The 22,428-nt window shown below is 35.3% G+C and overlaps 3 protein-coding genes across 3 annotated transcripts; 2 read left to right on the forward strand and 1 right to left on the reverse strand.

Annotated features, from left to right (window-relative positions):
- Positions 1-3,752: 3,752 nt before the first annotated feature.
- TRIADDRAFT_52924 (uncharacterized protein) lies at positions 3,753-9,410 on the forward strand (the record flags this gene model as incomplete). Its single annotated transcript, XM_002109130.1, has 11 exons — positions 3,753-3,848; positions 4,761-4,880; positions 5,490-5,604; positions 6,103-6,151; positions 7,375-7,416; positions 8,176-8,219; positions 8,448-8,562; positions 8,759-8,807; positions 8,890-8,970; positions 9,069-9,125; positions 9,306-9,410. The coding sequence occupies 11 exons, from the start codon at positions 3,753-3,755 to the stop codon at positions 9,408-9,410; spliced, it is 873 nt and encodes a 290-aa protein (XP_002109166.1).
- An 883-nt stretch (positions 9,411-10,293) lies between these two features.
- Positions 10,294-14,238, reverse strand: TRIADDRAFT_52925 (uncharacterized protein; the record flags this gene model as incomplete). Its single annotated transcript, XM_002109706.1, has 6 exons — positions 10,294-10,441; positions 10,654-10,859; positions 10,931-11,020; positions 11,321-11,426; positions 11,956-12,199; positions 14,112-14,238. The coding sequence occupies 6 exons, from the start codon at positions 14,236-14,238 to the stop codon at positions 10,294-10,296; spliced, it is 921 nt and encodes a 306-aa protein (XP_002109742.1).
- Positions 14,239-18,561: 4,323 nt separating this feature from the next.
- On the forward strand, positions 18,562-21,986 carry TRIADDRAFT_21026 (uncharacterized protein; the record flags this gene model as incomplete). Its single annotated transcript, XM_002109131.1, has 8 exons — positions 18,562-18,672; positions 19,618-19,734; positions 20,646-20,762; positions 20,950-21,001; positions 21,188-21,315; positions 21,468-21,545; positions 21,676-21,818; positions 21,926-21,986. Coding segments are annotated over 8 exons (807 nt in total), but the record flags the coding sequence as incomplete, so codon positions are not given.
- Between the last annotated feature and the right edge of the window lie 442 nt (positions 21,987-22,428).

The raw sequence follows: 22,428 nt of genomic DNA on the forward strand, positions 1-22,428 counted from the left end.
TTCTAAAGAAGCTCTTTTAGCCAAGTAATATTCGATAGAATGCCCTGCTAAATGTGGAAATGAAGGCATGCACAAATTTTTAATGTTACTAGAGAATGTTTCATTAGCGAATACAATAGTATTATTAATTTTGTAAAGCTTTTAATGACATGATTATGTATTGACTATTTTAGTTTTACAAGCGTTTAGTGTTGTATGGCTAGAACTCTTCGTACTCTCTGTCAAGCTTAGGATTTCACTATAAATTGTAGATGATGACGAAGCAGTGATATATGCTACAAATCGGTAGATATTGAACATAAATTACAGTGACCCTAGAGGTTATATAATATTTCCAAATTTTACAGTCATGCTGAAGCTATATTTTCTTGTACAGCAGAGACTGAAATCAAATTTGTAAAATATGAAAAAGTAATTAATAATTAATTATAACATGAACTAATCAAGGTCTACGATGACGATAATTTTCTTTACTTCTATTATTATAAGTTAGTTTCATTAATGGAATTGTTAAAAGATGAAATAAGTCAAAATGGGGCATTAATGCGATGACTTGACATGTTTAATTTTAAAAGTAAGCAATCAAAAGGAGAAAGATGTATCCATTGTTCCTAGCAAGGCCGATTTTTAATCAATTTCAGCTAAACAAAGGTCGATGGAAAGTCCATCCTACCGTTTACATAAGTTGTACCTTTGCCTGATTAAATTCTGTATAATAACCTTGTTAATATGGACGATCACCAACTGTGTGAATATTATGATTTGTATGCAAATGAGATATGTACAGTATTGGATGCCTTTTTGGACATACTCTTCAAAACAGGCCTAGTTCGATACGGTACTTAGGTAGATTACTGATCTTAATTTGGATTTGTAACTACAATTGAAAAGCTTCAGGATTTGCGATGGTATATTATAATTATTGGTCACACAATCAGGTAGATCGGAGAGATTTTGGATGAAGATACTCGATAGGGATAGATTCGTTGCTACTGGCATATTCATCTCCAAGTGACAAAAATTTTTTTCATCCAATAACTCATTAAAAATGTGATACTAGCTCACTATACAGTAGATACATTTCACTTTGCTATAAACGCTGTATTGAATGACGGACGATTCTATCAGTGATATCATCGACTCTTTTTGTGTACATTGCTTTAACGAGATGTTTACTTTTGAAAGTTAAATACTGAATTGCAATAGGTTGTAAAGAGGAGGCGTTGGCTAGCTAACATCGTATGATCGAATGTGTTAATACTTTAGCGCTGATCATTCTGGTAATGAAAAAAAAAAATTGATTGCCTATCTAAAATAATAGGATAATATTATAATTTCGAACGGAAAGAGAAGATTAAGTGTATCTTGAAATCTATCGTTTTAGTCTTTATATCATTTGAATAGCAAATCGATTGGAAAATGACTTACTTTCATGCGTATATGAAATCATTTATTCTGATTATAAGCCGTCCTCTATTTCTTTAAAAATGCATCCAACTATTAGTAATAATATAGTACAATCTTTAATTACGGCCCCAAAATTATTTTACTATTTTCGTCACCAAAATAATTATTGTATTCCGGCTAGCTTATTTGCGATGTGAAGTAATACGATTTACATTCGTGATGCGTCGTAGTCACTGTTAATGACGATATCAGAATGAGCATTTTACAGTAGGCACTACTATTGGAGATTTGACATAAGACTTTGTATGGGTAAAATGGTATGGGCCATACAAGGCAGATAAAATAGAAGTAGAGCATGATTGCAGACTAACCGGAATAAAGTTTACAACCGCGAACATGGGTGCTGATAATTTGGTAGTTTTTGACTACAGGGCAGCATAGCTTGCAGTAAGTATACGCTGGAAAAACAGCAATAAAGAACTATTCACTGTTGTTTTAGTGGCATTGACCTACATCATTAGTTCCGAGAAGTACTGTAGGGAGCGATTATGATAATGCAACAGGAAATGGTATTTGATCTTAACGTTTAGACTGAAAGTACAAACTAGTGACTTTGAGCCGGCTAGAACTCTGGCATCGACTGGCAAACTGTGAACTAATATCGTCATATTTCATACAGCGCAAGCTAGCGTCTTTTACAGCAGAAGTTGTACCACATCATAGCTTAATCTTCTGCAACATGTGCAGGTTTGTTCCCTGGTGATAACACTAGGATGACAGTACGTAATCGCAGCTGGTAGTCAGCAATTCCGGGTACTTCTCAGCATGATGTGCTCATCAAGAGAAATTCAAATTGAAAATAAATAAATAGCCTGAATAGCGTAATTTAAATTTGATTCGACAGTAGGAAAATTGAACAATCGTATTACAAGATTATTAGACGCTAGACTGCAAATTTAGCAAGGGTATCAGGGCAGGGGTAGTCTGGCCGTCGGTGACAATGAAAGGATGATTCCCAGTATCATAACTTTGGAATGAATAATTCATGAATCCCATCGACGGGAATCCATACAGCTAAAAGAATGAACCGATCCAGCAATCATCCACGTTATTCATCTCCATACATGAGATGATCAATCCTCATACCTAGAGTTTCTCCACCTTCTTAACAGCCATCTTAACAGCCATCTTACAGGATTAAAACCTTATGCTAACTGTTTAGTTATGTCAATTGTACAGTCTAATATTGAATTTAGTTCGCTGCGATGAAACAATATTTGCACCAAGTGGCGGCTTCCTTCACTTTTCTGCTACATTTAATGAATTTGAAAAAAATAAATAAAAAAGTTTGCTCATGTGCTGACAGCGCCCTCAATGGGGCGGACCCACAGCCCCCACACTGAGTGTAGTTGAGCCATTCCGATACTGGATTAGTTAGCAAAGCTACGGGCAGACACTTCATGGTTATGAGGCAGCAAATTAACATTACACTATCAACGTATGAGCGATCTCACTGATTCTATACAGTGCCCTGTAATGTCTAGACAGTCATTCATCCATTCAAAAAAAAAAAATTTTTTTTCTTTTCTGACGCAATCCATCGAGCGCCATGCTATCAAGCAGCGATGGCCCGAAAATAACAATTCTAGGCAGTATGATGCAAATTTGTCCATTTATTAATTACTATTCTAAGCAGGACTGAAGTTGAGAGACCGCTACAGTACCTAGGATGATGAGATGAGGCGAAAAAAGTCTGATTTCATCATTTTTAACGAGAGGACATAAACTGGATTAAACTTTCAGAGTTCAATCAACATCATCTTTGTGTCATTTGAACACGTAATGACCTAGAAAGGGCGCAATCCAACGCGATAATAGTAGAATGGACTAGAGGCAAGACTAGATTAGACTAGTACTTCTAGAAGGACATGAATTGCAACATTCGATATTTTGCCTAGTCTTGATTGGCTTAACGACACTGTTGGCATGGCAGCTCCATCTCACGGTATTTTCAATTATGCTAATGCCAGCCCAAACCGGTTTATATCTTGTTTTTTGTTTCAAAAGGGGTGGGGTTAGCAATGACGTTGAATTCTTCCTATTGTTATTATCGCACAATTTGGAGGTGTGCCCGCTATACAATAGCCACACTGTGTCACTATCTAATTCGAGACAATAGAGGTTTAGATAAAAAAAAAATTTTGAATCGTTTACTTTAAAAAGACTCGACGCTAGACCCAATTAATTCATTCGCATTACCCGTGGTCATCCATTTCGTTATCAGCTGGCCAATTTTTCCCGATCATTCCTTTTGCACAGAAAGTCGCAAGAAATTCTACCTGACCATGGGAATGAATAAGAAGAAAATATCCAAATGGTATGATGGCGGTATTGCTGGCTCGATTGCAGTCTGTTTCACTCATCCATTGGACTTAATTAAGGTATGAAGATGAAGGAAATGCATTTCATAAAGAGTCAAAGTTCTCTATTGGGCTGATAAAAAAATGTTCAAAGTTCTCTATGTCTGCTATCGTCATGTAGTCTTTCATCAGCATGATTTCATCCTCTTTTGTACGGTACTGTATATACGAGAACTTGATCCAATTTCTCCCCTTAGTTTTGAATTCTACAGGAAACCGATACAATAAATACAAGCAGAAGTGATTGAAAAGATTCTCTAGGATAGTTACATCGTAGTAGGCTAACATAGAAGAGCATGTCAGAGTGATTGACTTCGATGTAAGGTAGTACTTACCACGAAAATAGCATCAAAGCCAATACTGTCTAATATGAATGAATTTTTTCTCCTTTGCTATAACCTAATTTTGTTCTCTCATCATCCAGAATACCTGAAATCACTGTACTGTAAATCAAAACTATAGGTTATAAATACATGCGTGAATAGAATAATCTCTCAATGACCATCATATTAATTTTTCAGCAATTTCATAATCACTGATCAAATGATTACAGGAAATTACAACCAAAACGACAGCACATTATGACTGAATTAATTTAATACTAGTTATCACATTGCACTTTTCTTGTAGTTATTTTTTGAATCTATAGTTTAAATTATCAATTGACCAGCTAGAAACGATGGAGACTATTAAGAGTATAATCCTTAAACAGTTCAAAATTTTTAAAAATTCACTTTTTCCATCCCTCTTCTAATCATTCTCAACATAAATTAAACCTATTAACAGGAGTTTAATGTTCAGTCTATGAAGGAATTGGTTTTATCAACCTGAAAATATCCCTCGCTTTACTTACTGTATTATATATACAGTAGTAATCATGCAAGAAAACTGCCTAAATCGCCCTTAACAGAATAACATTAATCCTTATAATAGGTCCATCTACAAACACAAGAATCTGTCGCTACTGGAGCAAGCAACATGGCAATCTCAATTGTCAAGACACAAGGCTCGAGAGCTTTGTACAACGGTTTAACGGCATCCATTGCTCGTCAAGTAAGTTCAATTTGTGTTCCATTTAAGAAACTTTAAACTTTGATCGGATACAACAAAATGATCACAGAAAGTCGGCAGCCCTTTGTACGATAAAGTATTTATCTAAGACAACACCTCCATCGTTACTCCTCCGCAAAATTATCATGCATTCATTAAAAAATTCATTTTTAACTTAACATGTTGACTTTGCACCGATTAGAGAAGTAAGTTGGAAAGTTCACCGAGATCTTAGTATCTTGTAATGTAATGAATTTTGATTTTATCATATTACGTACAGTTGAAAGTATTCTACCAATGTTATCTTTCACATATACTACATTGTGTTTGTAGCTACAAGGCGCGGTATAGATGCTATGGTAATTATCGTGTTAAATTATTATTATTTCACGCCAATATCTAGATTCGCTTAGTCATCAATTGATTACATACTAGTAGAAGCATACACTTGAACGAAAATTTAAAAAATGCCGCTGCTAATTCTTTTACAGTAATCGGCAATGACCTAAAATTGTTAATGTTGAATAAATTTCACTTCCTAATCAATTGATAACCTGCGAATCTCTTTTGATATGAATATTCATTTCAAATGTTCTTCTAAAATCGGCATAGTTATCCTACACAACAACTCGATTTGGCGTATTCGAAGCTTTGAAAAAACGCATTCAAAAATCACCCGATGAACCGATAAGTTTCACTCAGAAAATGTTACTTGGAGCCGCTGGAGGTGAGATCATAATGATTGAAAAAAAATCAGTTTTACTTAGTGCTACATTCTAATTTCAATTCTATCCCTGAATGAAAGAAAATTCTAGTAATTTACAGCTAGGCGATCAATTATTTAAGATGATAAATGAACATAGTAAATAAACTACCACGAGTAGTGGTAGCAGAATGAAGAAAATAGGAATGAATGACATTGCCCCTTAAAATAGCAGACTGCACCAAACAAATTTTAGTCATTTAAATTTACTAGCGATGCAATCCTTTAAAGTTAGGTAAAAATGATGGGATGAAATTAGCGTCATCATTTCTAGCACGCGCTATCTCAATTTAATTGCTATTAGTCAACAGCTGCTGGATTATAGCAAATAATGGATACGATTATTTTTTTTAATTTATTCGATAATAATCGTGAAAGAAAGGAAATTCATGCAGCCATTCAGTTTAAACATCTTTTCTTGTACTTTTATTTATTCAACTCTTTGTTTCATTTCCGTACTAGGTACTATTGGTGGCATTGTTGGTAATCCACCAGATTTAATCAACGTTAGGTAAGCTGAAATAAATGTTTTTCACTTTTACTTATCTTATTATACATCGATGTATCGGAATGATTTAAACTAGTTCTTTTCGTTTTTCTTTTTATGTTTAAGATTTTTATTTTCTATAACGCTGTTGGTAATAACTGATTTGTCTGCCCCTCTCGTTATTATTGTTTAAGAATCACTTTTATTCTATTCACGTCACATTTTGATTGATTGCTTATCTATACTGATCTGTACATAGCTGTAAACCTCTTCCGTCGTAGAAAAGTAAATCGCCTTATTCCAATTAGTAAAGTAAACGATATCAAACAAATTGATTAACATGGCTATTAATTACATTCAATGGCGATGGGTGTTACAGTGGTCTACAACATGTCAATCAGAAGAAATAGTTTACGCTACCATTTCCGATATGATTATTCCCCGCGTTGAAAACATTATTTAATAGTAGCACTTTTGCCAGTATACAGTACATGATCATCTTATAGGAATCAATTAAGTTTATTTAAAACGATAAGGAAATGCAGTGTACTGATATATTGCAGCGCGGTAATGTTACCCATTTCTATATCAACGAATTCTTTTTATTCATGGAGGTGAAATTTTGAATGGCTTTAGTTATATGAAACGAAATGATGTGAATAGAAACATAGTTTAATTTACTGGTTGTTGCGTCATGGTTACTCCGCGTTGATTTATCGTTTTCAATAGTTAGTCATGGTAAAATCATCCAAGTGTCTATAGTAGATGACAGCAATTGGTACGAGTGATGTACTCTTGACAGCCTCGTTTTAAATTCAACGATTCTGTATTAGGGCCCATACGTTTTCAGTCTACACAATAAATAATAAAATCCTATTTCCTCCCTATTAATTAGCTTAGCTCGAGAGAATAGTATCGAAACGCATTAACACACGCAATAGTAACAAGTTGCCGTAGGTTATTGTTGAATGAATTCATGATAGATCCGAAAGGACAGCGCCCATCATCCATCTTTGAACATCAATTATGATGATTATGATGCAAATAAGATTATTATAGTTGGTAAATACTGTTGAAAGTTTTTTTTCGCCTCTCTCTGTCAGTCTTTCCATCAAAAATTCACCAGTTTTAACCATCCCTATTGTGTAGCTTACGATATTACAACGATTTCTAACTTCGCTGCGTATAAAGAATAGCCGAATTTGAATGTAATTTAATTCCTTGGTTTCTTGATTGATTTCTATTAGAATGCAAAATGATGTTAAACTGCCTGTTGATCAAAGAAGAAAGTAAGTAGATTAACCTCGATCGACATATTACTAATCATTTTGTAATGATTATCGACAGCAGATAGTAGTACATTAAATATGAATAACTTATTAATTTTTGTCCTAGTTACGAGAAATCATTGTTATCATTTATTGGATTTGCTATACGATAATTTTAGTATTTTAAAAAAAATTCACATAAACTCTATCCTTACTCATTGACGTTTTCAGAAATTGTCGTTGTTCTATTTACAGGCGTACTATATATCTTACAAGTACTAGTATAGCAACGTTGATTCTTTTTAATGGGTGATTATTACGCAATCGAGTCTAATACCAATAGAAAATAGGAAATAGGAAATGACATTTTCAGTAGTAATAATATGTAGTAAGCATATAACTCCTACAGTTTTGCGTCAGTGAGAAAGACTGTTATGATAAATATTGCGCAATCAACTTAAAATTAATAAGTATATGGGCATTCTAGTGTTGGAAGCGATGATGCATGGCAAAACATATCATTCGTAACTTATTTGAAAAGAATTCACACGAGTAGGATATAGATGTCTATTTTTAAATATTTGGCGTCGGGATGTATATTTACATACAAGAATAAATTCTAAATCAATATAAACTGCTGTTGTAGTAATTATTGCACAATCCATCCTCAATATAATTCATGTATACAATTCCTAATAAGGACGTAAAGATGGTTTTCCTTATTTACATCTTAATGCCTGCTTGTTAATGTTACCTTTTTATATCTTTTGAACATCATAGCTACAAAAATTTCTTCGATGGTATGAAAAGAATCACCGCGGAAGGTAATTAATAATCCTAATTGATAGCTTATAGTGAATAGTAATGCCAACAGAAAATGAACAATAATATTAATACTATGCTAAAATAAGCTAAGTTAAACTTTTCATTAATATATTTAGCTTGTATAATTGTATAGTGATTGATTCCGCTATTAATATAGCTAAATTGTTGTGTTGGTAAAGTTCATCAACTAAAATAGATTTATTGTTGTTGATATTCAATCCTATTAGAGGGTGCCCTAACTTTATTCAATGGAGTCTCAATGACAATTATGCGTTCAGTTTTGATGACGGTAGCACAAGCCGCTGTTTATTATCAATCTAAGGAGAATTTAATCGGCACTGGGTAGGTTAACTACCAAGGATATGAGATACGGAACAATAATTGATTCTAATAATAAGATAACAGTCATTGAAATTGTATCTGTCTATTCGATATATAAATAAACTAAAGCATTTTTTGTCGCGATGAGCAACTGCTGTAATACTTTATCTCCGCACTGTTATAATACTCTAATGTTCATCCTATTTTAATATTGTAGCTATTTTAAGGACAATCTCATTACCCACTTTACGGCCAGTTTTATCTCGGTAAGCGATTTGGATGTTTTATGTCGATTGTTACCTACAGAATCTCCTATAATTAATCATCCGTGTTGTTTAACTGGAATAGGGAACTGTTGCTACTGCAGCCACACAACCTTTTGATGTCTTAAAGACAAGATTACAAAACGCTGAACATGGGCAATATAAGGTACTAACGGATATCTCGTATACGACTATGGTTTGTTACTAACATTCATGGATATGATGATTAGAATTTAAAATTATTTTCGCATCTACTTGATATAGAATTTCTTAGATTGTGCAGTTAAAACAGCGAAATTGGGCCCTAAAGCTTTCTATAAGGTATATTGTAATAGTAGTGTCATAATTTTCTTAAAACAAGGGGCTACTGTCTTGATTGCATGAGCGATTTTTAATTGCTTTGTATATTCTCTTATGGCATAATAACAACATGAAATCAATCCTATTTTAATGATTAAGGATAATTGTCAGTTGTTAAGAGACTACTGATTTCGTTCACAGGGCTATATACCAGCTTGGACAAGAATTGGACCTCATACCATTCTGTTATTTGTCTTTATTGAACAAATTCAGAAGATAAATTATTACGTTTATACTAAAAGCTAATGGAATGATAAAATTTAATTCGTAAGAATCTAATTTAAATTTAAGTTAAAATCTGTCCTATTCAAATTAAGACCAAAAGTAAGATATATCATTGCGTCCTGGTTGCTATCAGATCGTGATACTGTTATTGAATTATGCCTACGGTACTATCAAAAATCAATTTCTATGGCAATAGCCACTTATATTTAAGAAATTGAATGATTTTTGCTATGGTTGACGAAATTCTTCGTAAATACAAGACTGAGATTCATTGCAGTTATAGATCACGGATAAAGATTGAATATACTATTGCATGGTAGATTTCTTCTTAAATTTTACTTTAAAAAAGTTCTAAGGAAAAATATTTCTTTTAATATTAAATGATAAGAGATTAATTAATAAACTATCTTATGATAGTTTCGTTGAACAATTGCAACGATGAACCTACAAACTACTGTTTGAAAAGCAATATTAATCTTGTTGTGATACAAGTTGATTAATTTCAATGGTTTAATTGAAGCATTGTTCGCAAAGATGGAACAGTAACGCTTAAACACTTTACCATTTCAGTATACAGACGTATATTGAACACTTACGATAACATAAAATGTTTATATATTGCCGTTCATCCATTTTTTCCTATTTATAAAGTATAGCTTCTATAATACTCCTAAATGCTATTTCATTATATAAGAATTTGATGATAAAATATAGCAAGTATTAATTCTATCATTTACTATTTTTGGTACTGATCAATTTAACGTTCTTATATTGTATGGCAATAATTTATTGAAGGATAAAATGTGATTCAAAAATATTTAGGTGTCAATGAATGTTATGAGTGCAAGTGATACTTTATTATTATGGAAGTTTTCTAGAGTTAGCATGTTTACTACCACGGTGGCTAACGAGAGCAGTCGTCCTCTTTGCGTATACAATCAGTCATGTACGGTATCTTTAAGTATTGGTTAAAATATTGCTTCTGAATTTTACTGTTAACAGTCCATGTCATTACGCTGATACCTCGAGAATTCCAGTAATGCAATTCTTCGCTGTTCGATTCGAAAGGATAGATATTGATTAATTAGTTACATCTTCAAATAGGTTCAATGTTGGTATCAAGCTCTAGCAATATTGTCATGATTAATTTATTTTTAATGTAACGTGAATATATTAAAATTGAGTCCTTGTAGGTAAGAAATTGACCAAACAATATCTTTAAAATCATCTAACCCAAACTGGGCCTTGTCCTACTGTCACTTACCTAGAGATTATATCTTTATGTATTGACACTATCGATGATCCTGTCATTGGAACAGCCCAGCTATAAAAGCTCCAATAAATAAAAGTGTCTAGTAGAGTAGCTAGTTTGATAATCGTAGCCGATCGATTGCGTCGTTGTAAGAAATCAGTTACGAAATAACTGAAATAAATAATGCCTCCAATGATTCGTGGATTTCTACGGCGTACCTAAAGATTTAATTTATAGAGAAGTTTTAATACCTTTCATTCAAAATTTTAGGAATACGTTTTGAGCTTACCTTGTAGACTACTAACGGATTAAATGAAGTAACAATCGCTTCTTTATATAAGTTATACTTTTCGAAGAGTGGAATCAATGCGTCAGCAGTCTACAAATCAAATATATGTAAATTATAACCCAAGTTAATAACAAGTTCAGTAACTTGAATACTGCAGGAGTAGTAAGAATGCAACGATTGGAACAAACGAATAGAATCTTTAAGCATCTTAGGCTAATATTGTCTACAGCCTTCAATACGCACATATTAGAACAGCATAAAGTCTTAAAGGCATACCTATCGTATTTTGCATAATATGCTAGCTATCGGCAACTTGACATTACCATTACATTTTAATTTCAGTATAAAGACAGCATTATAATCTACACTTAGGCAAAATATCATTTTTACCTTCGTCGCTTCTCCTTTGACATCAACGATAACTTTAAGTTTTAATCTTTTAGCTTCTTTCAGAGCTTCTTCAATTGTTGGTATCTTTACTTCATCAAATCGATTTCTGTAATTATGGACACATAGAACATATTAGCCATGATTTAATATAATATCTGTTGTTTATCGATATCATTTGGCTAAAATTTTACGCGGGCATGTTGCAAATACTCCACTACATGATTTCTGAATGAAACGAGTTATTATTCTGAAATAATTTGTTTGCTTTTTGTAACTGGTTAATTTAGACCACAACCATTTCAACATAGATTTTCGTACATTTGGCAGAGTAGTTTGAGAGAAGTAGACGAAAAATCAACATTGAAGTGGTTAGATCATTGAACTATTAACTATTAACATATCATATGCTTATACAGTAATATATGCCATTCATGCGTTAAGCAAAGGTAAGCTAATGAGCTAATAAAATTGTACGATAAACTGAATACAGCAAGATCAGCGAAAGTATCATTTACTTGTTGAGTAAAGTTTAATTGGCTAGGTAGAAGGAAACTATTGCACGGTGATATCGATATAAAATTGTAGAGTTGGCCTCAATCGATCCTTTACGTATCATTGTCAACACTTGGACCTACTTTAATCGTTCATTCACTGTCACATTTAACGCTTTTAGTTGCTTTAATGTCAATTGATCTACATCGACATTGGGGCCATTTGTAGTCCGACCAAGTGAAGGATCATGCATTAAGACACCAGCATCATCTTTACTGAAAGCTAGGTCAATTTCTATCCCTGCGGCTCCATTTTTTTTAGCCATCCTAATGGCTTCCAAGCTGTTCTCAGGAGCATCATAACCGCCAGCACGATGACCTACAATGTCTACAACAAACGTTAAAAATACAGCAATATGAGCAAGAACGTTGTGATATTGAAAGACTTCTTTCGTCTTAGTTTAGATAATGCTATTCCTTTGAATGCTGATGGCTCATTCATTTTGTAGTACTCTTATAGTATTGGTAAAAGAGGTTGAAATTGCAGTTCGAAATGATCTATTAATCTAGTGCCTTTATGTACTTTATGACATGGAAGCGAATCGAATGTGTTTTTTAAGTATTTTCTTAGGCATAAGCAAAAGTCTTAAAAAGTATTGTCTATTTTTCAGTATTACAAAATTAGATATTATAGCACAATATTTGTAGTACGTTTGTAGTAGAATATTGGATATTAATATAGGAATACTCTGTTATGTTGATACGTGATATATACTGTATATCGTTTAAAGAAATGCATTTTTGAGCATGGAGTCTAGCTGTTGTGTCCATATGATACTAACACTGAAAGGCATTTCTGTGCTTGCTACTTTAAAGTCCCATTGCGGTCACCTGCGTGGCAATAACTATATGGTGGATCAAATAATCCTTTCATTTCTTAGCGTAAATGAATTTTCTCATGGATGGTGCTGCTACAGTGTTGGCCGATTTAAATTGTAGCTATACGTAATGGCTGATGAGCATCAACGAATGATAAGCCACACAATTCATCCTATTACAGGTTGGAAAAAAGCCTAATGATGCAGTACGTCGATGGACAATTAGCGGTGCTAGCTAGAAAGTGATTAAAATAAAATGAATCGTAACTGATGGGAAGTTATGTATGGAGAATGATAGTGATGAAAAATAAATGGCAAATGGTGGGAAATTATAACTATATTTGGAGAATGCTAAATAGCCACACAATTCGTCATATTATAGATCGAAAAGCCTAGCGATACAGTAGATCGACAATCAATGGTGCTGACTAGATAGTGATGAAAAATAAATAGCAACTGGTGGGAAGTTATATATGGAGAATGCTAAATAACCAAGCAATTCGTCATATTATAGATCGAAAAGCCTAGCGATACAGAAAATCGACAATCAACGGTGCTGACTAGATAGCGATGAAAAATAAATGGTAACTGGTGGGAAGTTATGTATGGAGAATGCTAAATAGTCACACCATTCCGTCATATTACAGATTGAAAAAGCCTTGCGATGCAGTCGATGGACAATCAACGGTGCTGACTAGAAAGTGATGAAAAAATAAATGAAGGAACAGTGCTGGTCACTAGTGGGAGGTTTTCTATTGTGAATGCTAAATAGATGAAGGAGGTTACAGGAGGTGGATGTTTACAAATTTGAAGATGCTTTAATTACAAAGATGGAGAAGGTGAGAACAGTAAACGTTATTCCTGCTTACGTACACGTACGTGTTGTTTATTTGACGAGCAAGAATATGAACAAGGAACTATTTTAGAACTTGGTGATGATCATAACGATCATTGGAAGCTTCGTAAACGTCGATAGTATACAGTTAGTAACAGTGATTTTAAATACCGTGTTGGGAAGATCCGTAGATCATTTAAAACGTCGGACTGATGATGTATTCAGTAGAATGAACAAGTCAAGTGTGCAGTGGATTGTGGCTACAAATTGCAATAGTTTAGTAAATTATTTTAGCATGCCTGTAGTCGAAATGACTCAAGAGTGGTGACTAGCAATAAATTATGGATGACTACTGTGCAAGCTTCGAGAGTAACGAAGGGCTTCTCGATGGAAGGAGAGTGTTGAGTAAGTTGAATGACTGAAGATGACAATGTTGATCGGGGATAATTTGTTCAATATCAAGGTACGAGTATAAAACTGTCTTACGAAAAAGAATTGGATAGAGCTAGTTAGCGCGGCCATGACCGTTAGCCTCTACTGCAAGAATAAAACATTTTATGTCGACCATTTTTCTATGCCTAGCTGACCTAAATCTTGGAGGAAATCATCGGTTGCCTGTCGAGGGGTCGCCGGTAGCTTGATTTGGTAGATCAAACATGCAATGACAGCAGCAGATGTAGCAAGAATCAGGAAAGGATTGGTATACAATGCCATGATGGCTGGAAATTTGTTATTAGGATAAGGGTTGATAGGATGATGATGGCTTAACTTCTACTACTCCTACTGTTCGTTAGACATGACCGAATTGGAGTGGTTTACTCTTGAGAAGTAAACAAAAGTTGCAAAGCCTTTTCTACCTCTAGGCTCAATTGATTACAAGCTCATGCTATCGACCAGTATAGAGCTGCAGTAGGTAGGAAGCAGTAGGGTAGAAATGGTGCTAGAATCGATTGTAGTCATGCAGTAGTCCAGCAGTCATTATCGTCAGCAGATGGCCAGATGCGGTACTGTCAGACTGGTAGTCAGTGGTCTAGTGTATATTAACTTAAAGAGTTATCCACTGTGTCCGATGGAGTAAAATTGTTTAAAATCTCCTCCCCTCTCTGTGTCCATTGACCTCCTTAATCAACCTGTAGCCTATGACCGCTCTATGCATAGAATATCTATCCATATGACCGCTCTATCCATAGAATGGATGTTTTTAAATCAGCAGCCTCGTTTCTTATTTTGCCATTGCAAATCGGGCTACATGGACATATTTGTAGAAATAGGATTAGACATTGTTTGTATATAGAATATAGATGATCAGAGCTCATCTCGATGCAGACAAGAGTCGTTAAGCATAAGTACGTGTCGTTTATACTACTATATAGTCGTAGTACATAGTCTTATTTTAGATGGCACTTTCATAAGTAAATGCATGTTTGTCAACATTGGCATCGAGCCTTGTTCCAACGGTGTTTGCAAGTCACTAGCATAGTCGATGCTTAAGATCTACTGTTACTAGGAACTGACGACGTTGCCTAGAGCTTGTCTACAGGTGCTACCAAGGGCCCTTGTACACGAGTAGTGTAGACGAACTCGGTAGTGCCATCCCACTATCCATCATCATATACTATTACAGCTCAAATTGCTAACCTGCTTGTTGAATGAACAAGAGATGGTACAACACGAAGAAGAACGAACGACAACCTGACATTAGGTAAGCGATCACGGTGGAGAAGCCTGAGAAATCATCCAGGCAGTCGTTCATTGGATGCATATTCAGTCAATAAACTGCAGTCCTACAGTAGATGGACAATAAAGGGATTGGCTGTATACTAGGACTATCTATGACAATGACACAACATCCATTGGAATGGGAGACTTTTTCAATGGCTTTCTTCCCGGAAGGGAATGCCAACGCCATGAACCAACACTGTCCTATGATCGAGTTGAATTGGAATAGTCCGTATCTACACTCATTGTCTGTATCCCATCGAGGTAAGAGAAGAGCTATTTCTCTTACCTCTATAGTATAGAGGCAATGAAGGCAATTTTATCGATCAAATGCTTGATGATTGAAAATGCAGAAATTTGGATATCCACTGCAAGGTTGTTATGGCAGCTTTGCCTACACCAAGTCTGCCGGCGGCGATGAGCAAGACCCCACCCACGTCGGGTGTTGGAGCAGGGCACACCCTTGTGGTGAGTTAGTACTGTACACAGTCACTATAGAGAGGATCTGCCAGGCACCCGCCTGCACTAAAACCCTGCCAGTCGGTGTTGCCTTGCCGATCCCCTCTGACGATTCTAGTAACCTCGACACTCGACAGTACTGTAGTCAATGGATAGAAATAGAGTCCAATTGAATGATAGGCAAACTACTTTACTTGCAAGCTCTTACTTGTTTGACAGCCACCGTAGAGTTTTCACGACCAACCCGCAACTCATAAAGAATTTCTATACTGTCCTCTACAAATAATACCACCGTTGAGTGTACAGTGTACAGTGTACAGTACGGTCAATATTCCTCTTGGAAAGTACCGTAGCTGGAGGGTTGGGGTTGGGGCCCGCATTCAACCAATGGCAAGCAAGATCCAAACTGGATGGACGATTGCCTACTCAAACTGATCATTTCTATACAGGATTTACTATGGTTTTCGTTGAGACGATAACATCCCCACTCGGCTACAACTGTATGGGCACGGTACGCTCCGGTACGGACCAACGGCAAGCAAGACCCAAACTGGATGGACGATAGCTTACTCAAACTGATCATTTCTATGCAGGATTTACTATGTTTTTCGTTGAGACGATGACATCCCCACTCGGCTACAACTGTGTGGGCACGGTATGCTCCGGTACGGACCGACGGCAAGCAAGACCCAAACTGGATGGACGATAGCCTACTCAAACTGATCATTTCTATACAGGATTTACTATGGCTTTCGTTGAGACGATGACATCCCCACTCGGCTACAACTGTGTGGGCACGGTATGCTCCGGTACGGACCGACGGCAAGCAAGATCCAAACTGGATGGACGATTGCCTACTCAAGCTGATCATTTCTATACAGGATTTACTATGGTTTTCGTTGAGACGATGACATCCCCACTCGGCTACAACTGTGTGGGCACGGTATGCTCCGGTACGGACCGACGGCAAGCAAGACCCAAACTGGATGGACGATTTCCTACTCAAATTGATCATTTCTATACAGGATTTGCTATGGTTTTCGTCGAGACGATGACATCCCCACTCGATTACAGCTTGGTTGGCCCGGTACACTGCGGTGCGGACTGATGGCAAGCAAGATCCAAACTGGATGGACGATTACCTACTCAAACTGATCTTTTCTATACGGGATTTACTATGGTTTTCGTCGAGACGATAACATCCGCACTCGGCTACAGCTGGGTGGGCACGGTGCCTTCCGGTACGGACCGAACGGGACGGTCAGCCGTCGTACCCACCACTGGCTGGCTGCTGGGGGGTTGAGTCGTTCGTTGCTTTCTAGTTGACTCCATTTTCCAACCATTTTCAATCTTAGTTGGCTGTTGGCACGCATTGCAATTACTGATTTGAGGCTAGTAGGACGCTGTTAAGAGCGATCTTCAGGCCTTGGGCGACTCCATCATTGATAGTATTGGTGACTAGCGTCGATTGGATATTGATTGTATTTTACGTGGAAAAAAAGCCAATTCAAAACAGCCATCATGTCAGGTAAGAGATGAGCGGATAGGAAAACGTCTTCGTAGACGAGGCCAAGTCATTGAATTGTTGACGTATACAGTATCAGGTTACACACTGGTTTGGGATACACTACTGTCGGTGTACCCGGCCAGTCATTTCTCTCCACTCGATCGATCATGGAGAATGCAAGAGGATACAATTTGGATTGCCCTTTTGCCGGCCTCTACTTTGATATCCTCTTCTTCTAGTCGATCCAATCGTCTTCAAAAGTAACTTTTCACAACCGAGATGCATCACTGTAGGTGTATCATTGCAGTTTGTAATCGCAATACTACAGATCAGTAGAATACAATCGCCAAGAGATTATCATCATGATAGAAATGAATCATTGATCGCAAGTGATAACCAAATTAAACAGCGCGGATACTCTTTTCTAGGACGGAAAAATCCCAAGTTGAATTTTAATAAGATTGATCAAGTCAATAAAGAGATGGATCATACCAGGTAGGTCGATATAGTCTAGGTTATACTAGGAAGAATCGCTTAATTACCAGCTTGAATCACGTCGTCATAGACAATTGACTTGTCTATGACGAGGATGAAAATTACTTGTAACGCCAAGTGGATCAATATCTTCTTCATGGACAGTAGTCATGATGCTATATTAGTAGATATCAATCTTGGACGTATTATCATCATTGGTCTATGCTATTCTGCTATTATAAATCATGGACATGGATGGTTCATGATAGAAATTCAATAACCATAATAGTAGAATAACGAATCACCCATCAACCGGCATGCTATCTTTGACGCACAACCATCAATAAACTTTCACTTTACACCCATCATTTGAACATGATCTTTCCTTCCATTTTGTAACCATTGTAGGCCACCAAGAGATCTGGATTCCACCGCAAAATTAATCGTCAACAACAGGGTTAGTTTTTGTGCTTATTTCATGTCTGTGATACCGATTTCAGTATGCAAGGGTTGACAGCCGCTTGAAAAGAGAAGAGCTCCTTGTCAATCCATGATACGGCCCTGTCAATAATGAACATTCTAGCATCAACGATCGCCGCCGTCGTAAATGATAGGCGCTAAGTTGGTCATGTTGAATAAAGTAAACTCTTCTTGTGCCTGGCCTTTCCTTAGTACTTGTTATTAAAATAGCCTTGATAGATTTAATCTACTTTACTAGCACCAAAGTAACATGTCTGCTTCAAACTGCTACTCCTAATTGAATTGTCCATTGAGACACCCCTTTGACTTCTAATTATCAATTTTGATCGATTTCAACTTTACTTTTCTCGCTTATCAACTAACATGGGTAGTGGATTAATAAATTCTTTTTATAGGAATTTGATTGCGATGCCACCGATTTACAAATTATAAGTGAGCTTGGCCGTGGAGCATTTGGTGTTGTCCACAAAGTTTGTCATCGTCCCAGTGGAGTCATTATGGCAGTTAAGGTAAAGATGATGTGCACTGTACGCATATGTTATTCCTCATGATATAGATAATCTTATCCAAGCTTACAATGGAATGACTGTTATTAATGAAAATCGCTCATATCATGAACAAAATTGTTTCAACCCTACTGGTAGAACGACTCAGTATTCTCCTCTTCCAACTTACCAAAATGGTAACGATAGTTTTCCCCAAAAAAGCACACCGTAATACTGTCTCTTGTAAAACTCCATTAGAATCTCTTTCAATCATTCTTTTCTAGACCAAATAGTTTACACTATGGAAATCAGTCAAAACTTCTGTCTATTGCAATTCTCAATCTTTTCTAGTACAACTATTCATCTTGAATGAAGAATAACAATACTGGCTTAGTCATCATGTTATCATCAATGTCTCGTTGAATTGTTGTTACAAACAAGACGATACTGACGTTTAGGAATCATGATGTCGTTGAAAACATGTCTAGTAATTAATCTTCAATCAATGCTCCATACTACTAGTATACTGTACAATATGACAAAGAAGCTACAAACAGAATCAATCACAAACGCTGAATATTGGATCAATAATATCTAGAAAATAGCCATAAATCATAGCTAGCTAAAATACGGCAGCAAGCAATCACGGTAGTAGAAAATTGCATCGATGGATAGTAGTCGTATAGTGCACGATTGCTTACACGGTGTTTTATAGGTCATCACGTCTTTGGAAATCAGTCCAAGAATAAATTTAAAGTCCTGAGTCCATTAATGCTACTTATATCGTAATCTTATTTCACCATCATATTCGTAAGATGAGAAGAATACGACTATTACCATCTAAGAGAGTTGATTCTATTAATCTGTCTGTTCAACTATAAAATTACTTGCCCCATAATGTGTGCAATGTATCATGGCGTTCGCTTATGTTACTTTTTCGATTGTTTTACCGATATTATGAAACTATAGAGAATCCGAGCAAATGTCAGTTCGAAAGATCAGAAATATTTATTGCAAGACTTGGATGTTTCGATGGCAAGTGACAGTCCTTACACAGTTAAAGTTTATGGTGCATTATTTAAAGAGGTAAAGTCTTTTTTTAATTTCATACGTCAAGTGTATCAAATGCTAAAATAGCCACTGTAACCTTTTGATAAAGTAAAGGTTAACAGTTGAGATAGTAATTCTTTCTTAGACATTCATAATGGTTAAGATACAATGTTAAAACGTACTCGTGTTAGGTTTGTAGCATGATTATTAAGATACAATATTAAAATGCATTTGTTTATGGGTACATTATTGAAAGAGGTAAAGTCTGTTCTTTAATTTCATACGCCAAGTGTATCAAATGCTAAAATAGCCACTGTAACCTTTTGATAAAGTAAAGGTTAACAGTTGAGATAGTAATTCTTTCTTAGACATTTATGATTGTTAAGATACAATATTAAAATGCATTTGTTTATGGGTCCATTATTGAAAGAGGTAAAGTCTGTTCTTTAATTTCATACGCCAAGTGTATCAAATGCTAAAATAGCCACTGTAACCTTTTGATAAAGTAAAGGTTAACAGTTGAGATAGTAATTCTTTCTTAGACATTTATGATTGTTAAGATACAATATTAAAATGCACTCGTTTATGGGTGCATTATTTAAAGAGGTATAGTCTGTTCTTTAATTTCATGCGTCAAGTGTATCAAATGCTAAAATAGCCACTGTAACCTTTTGATAAAGTAAAGGTTAACAGTTGAGATAGTATTTCTTTCTTAGACATTCATGATTGTTAAGACACAATATTAAAACGCACTCGTGTTAGGTTTATAGCTTGAAATTGGAATCCAATGACAAAATCATTTTACTAATACCGATAATTTTGATGCTTTTGGAACTAAATCTTATTGATTAATCATTATTAAATATGCAATGACAAAATTGTCTTACTTGAATCAATTATTTCCATACTCTCGCAGCTATATCTTAATATTTGTTCAATTTATACAGGGTGATGTTTGGATTTGCATGGAATCCATGGAGGAATCTTTCGATAAATTTTATGTCAAAGTATTCAAACAGTCCAAAAGATTTAATGAAGCAATATTATGCTACTTTGCGAATTGTGTAAGTATCTGAACGAGTATATAATTTATTACACTTTGTATCACGGCAGATACAGTTTTGCATTCAGGGATTAATACAACACCACTTACTCAACTATCAATGAAGCATTTACTTTTTGAATATCTTTGAATGTAATCTATGATGTATTATTGAAACAATGTCTCCATCACTTATATTGATATTGTAGGTCATTAAAGCTCTTTCTTACTTACATAACAAATTAAAAGTAATTCATAGAGGTAAGTTGTGAATCCATCAGTAATTAATATTTAGCCTAAAATCTCATACTGTATTTGTGTTGCCCACCTTATTAAAATCAACATGGAATCATTCTTGACAAAGCAATATTGACTTTGTATACGGTACCGTAATTTTAGATGCTATAAAATAGTATTAATTTAGCTTTATTTGATTTATTCAATTAGATGTCAAGCCATCAAATATTTTATTGGACCTAAATGGCCTTGTAAAGTTATGCGATTTTGGGATCAGTGGTCAATTAGTCAATTCCATAGCCAAAACCAGAGAGGCTGGATGTAAACCATATATGGCTGTAAGTAATTTGATGATAAGATTGACGCAATCAGTATGATGTCGATACTCCAAAGATTGATAATGCTGCCTAAAGTATTGATAGTAAATGTGTCCAATATATTGTTCGATGTGGTTAGTAAGCATATATTCATTGGAATACTTTTTGAATAGCCTGAAAGAATTAACCCAACTAATACCGGCGGTGGTTATGATATTAGATCGGATGTGTGGAGTTTTGGAATTACTATGGTATGTATTAGTTTTAACCCTGACGTAAATAGAAGAAGACCCTAAGAAGACGACTAATGTAATAGTTCTGGTTATAATGTCAATACTTTATCCAATTTCTCTTATATGCGTATATGTGTAATAATTATAGCTGGAGATATCAACCGGTAAATTTCCTTATGCCAAATGGCGTACACCTTTTGAACAGCTCAAACAGGTGGTCATGGATGATCCACCTCGCCTACCGGACGATGGGAATTTCTCAACTGAATATCGAGATTTTATTGGTCAATGGTTTGTAATTGTTTACAGACATAATTTCCAACAAGTTTTGTTCGCTGTTGTGCAGTCTTGAAATTAATATATGTAACTCTATCTTACGCATCATTTTAAATTTCCAGTTTACAAAAGGACGTTCACAAAAGATTGAAATATGACAAACTACTGGTAGGCTTTGCATGATCCTGCTTATTGCTCATTTTATTATATTGTCATCGAAATCTTATCAAATACTAGGACGCTAATCACCTTCTTACCAGCTATTGATACCCTCCTTTATTCTTTGTAACCGTAATAGGAACATCCATTCTTACAAAGTCTAGAAATAACTAATGAAGATGCAGCTAAATTCTTTGAAAGTGTTCTCTCTCAAGCATCTCAACAAGAAGAGAATTCCGTTGGTGCTAATAGTACATAGATTAATGTTAACCTATTGGTAGAACCGACTTGATAGTGAATTAAAGCAATTAAGTACTCCCAAAAAGACTAAAAAACTTTACTGCAGTTCGAAAAGATAACAGTACCCGTTAGATAATCTAAGACTGCAAAATTTTGATGACTATAAATACATTCGATAGGCGTTGCCTGTTTTTAAGAAAAAAAACCTAGATCTGAACTAATTTGT

Source organism: Trichoplax adhaerens, genomic scaffold (assembly GCF_000150275.1).
Source record: "Trichoplax adhaerens TRIADscaffold_2 genomic scaffold, whole genome shotgun sequence".
In the NCBI taxonomy this organism is placed as follows: Eukaryota; Metazoa; Placozoa; class Uniplacotomia; order Trichoplacea; family Trichoplacidae; genus Trichoplax; species Trichoplax adhaerens.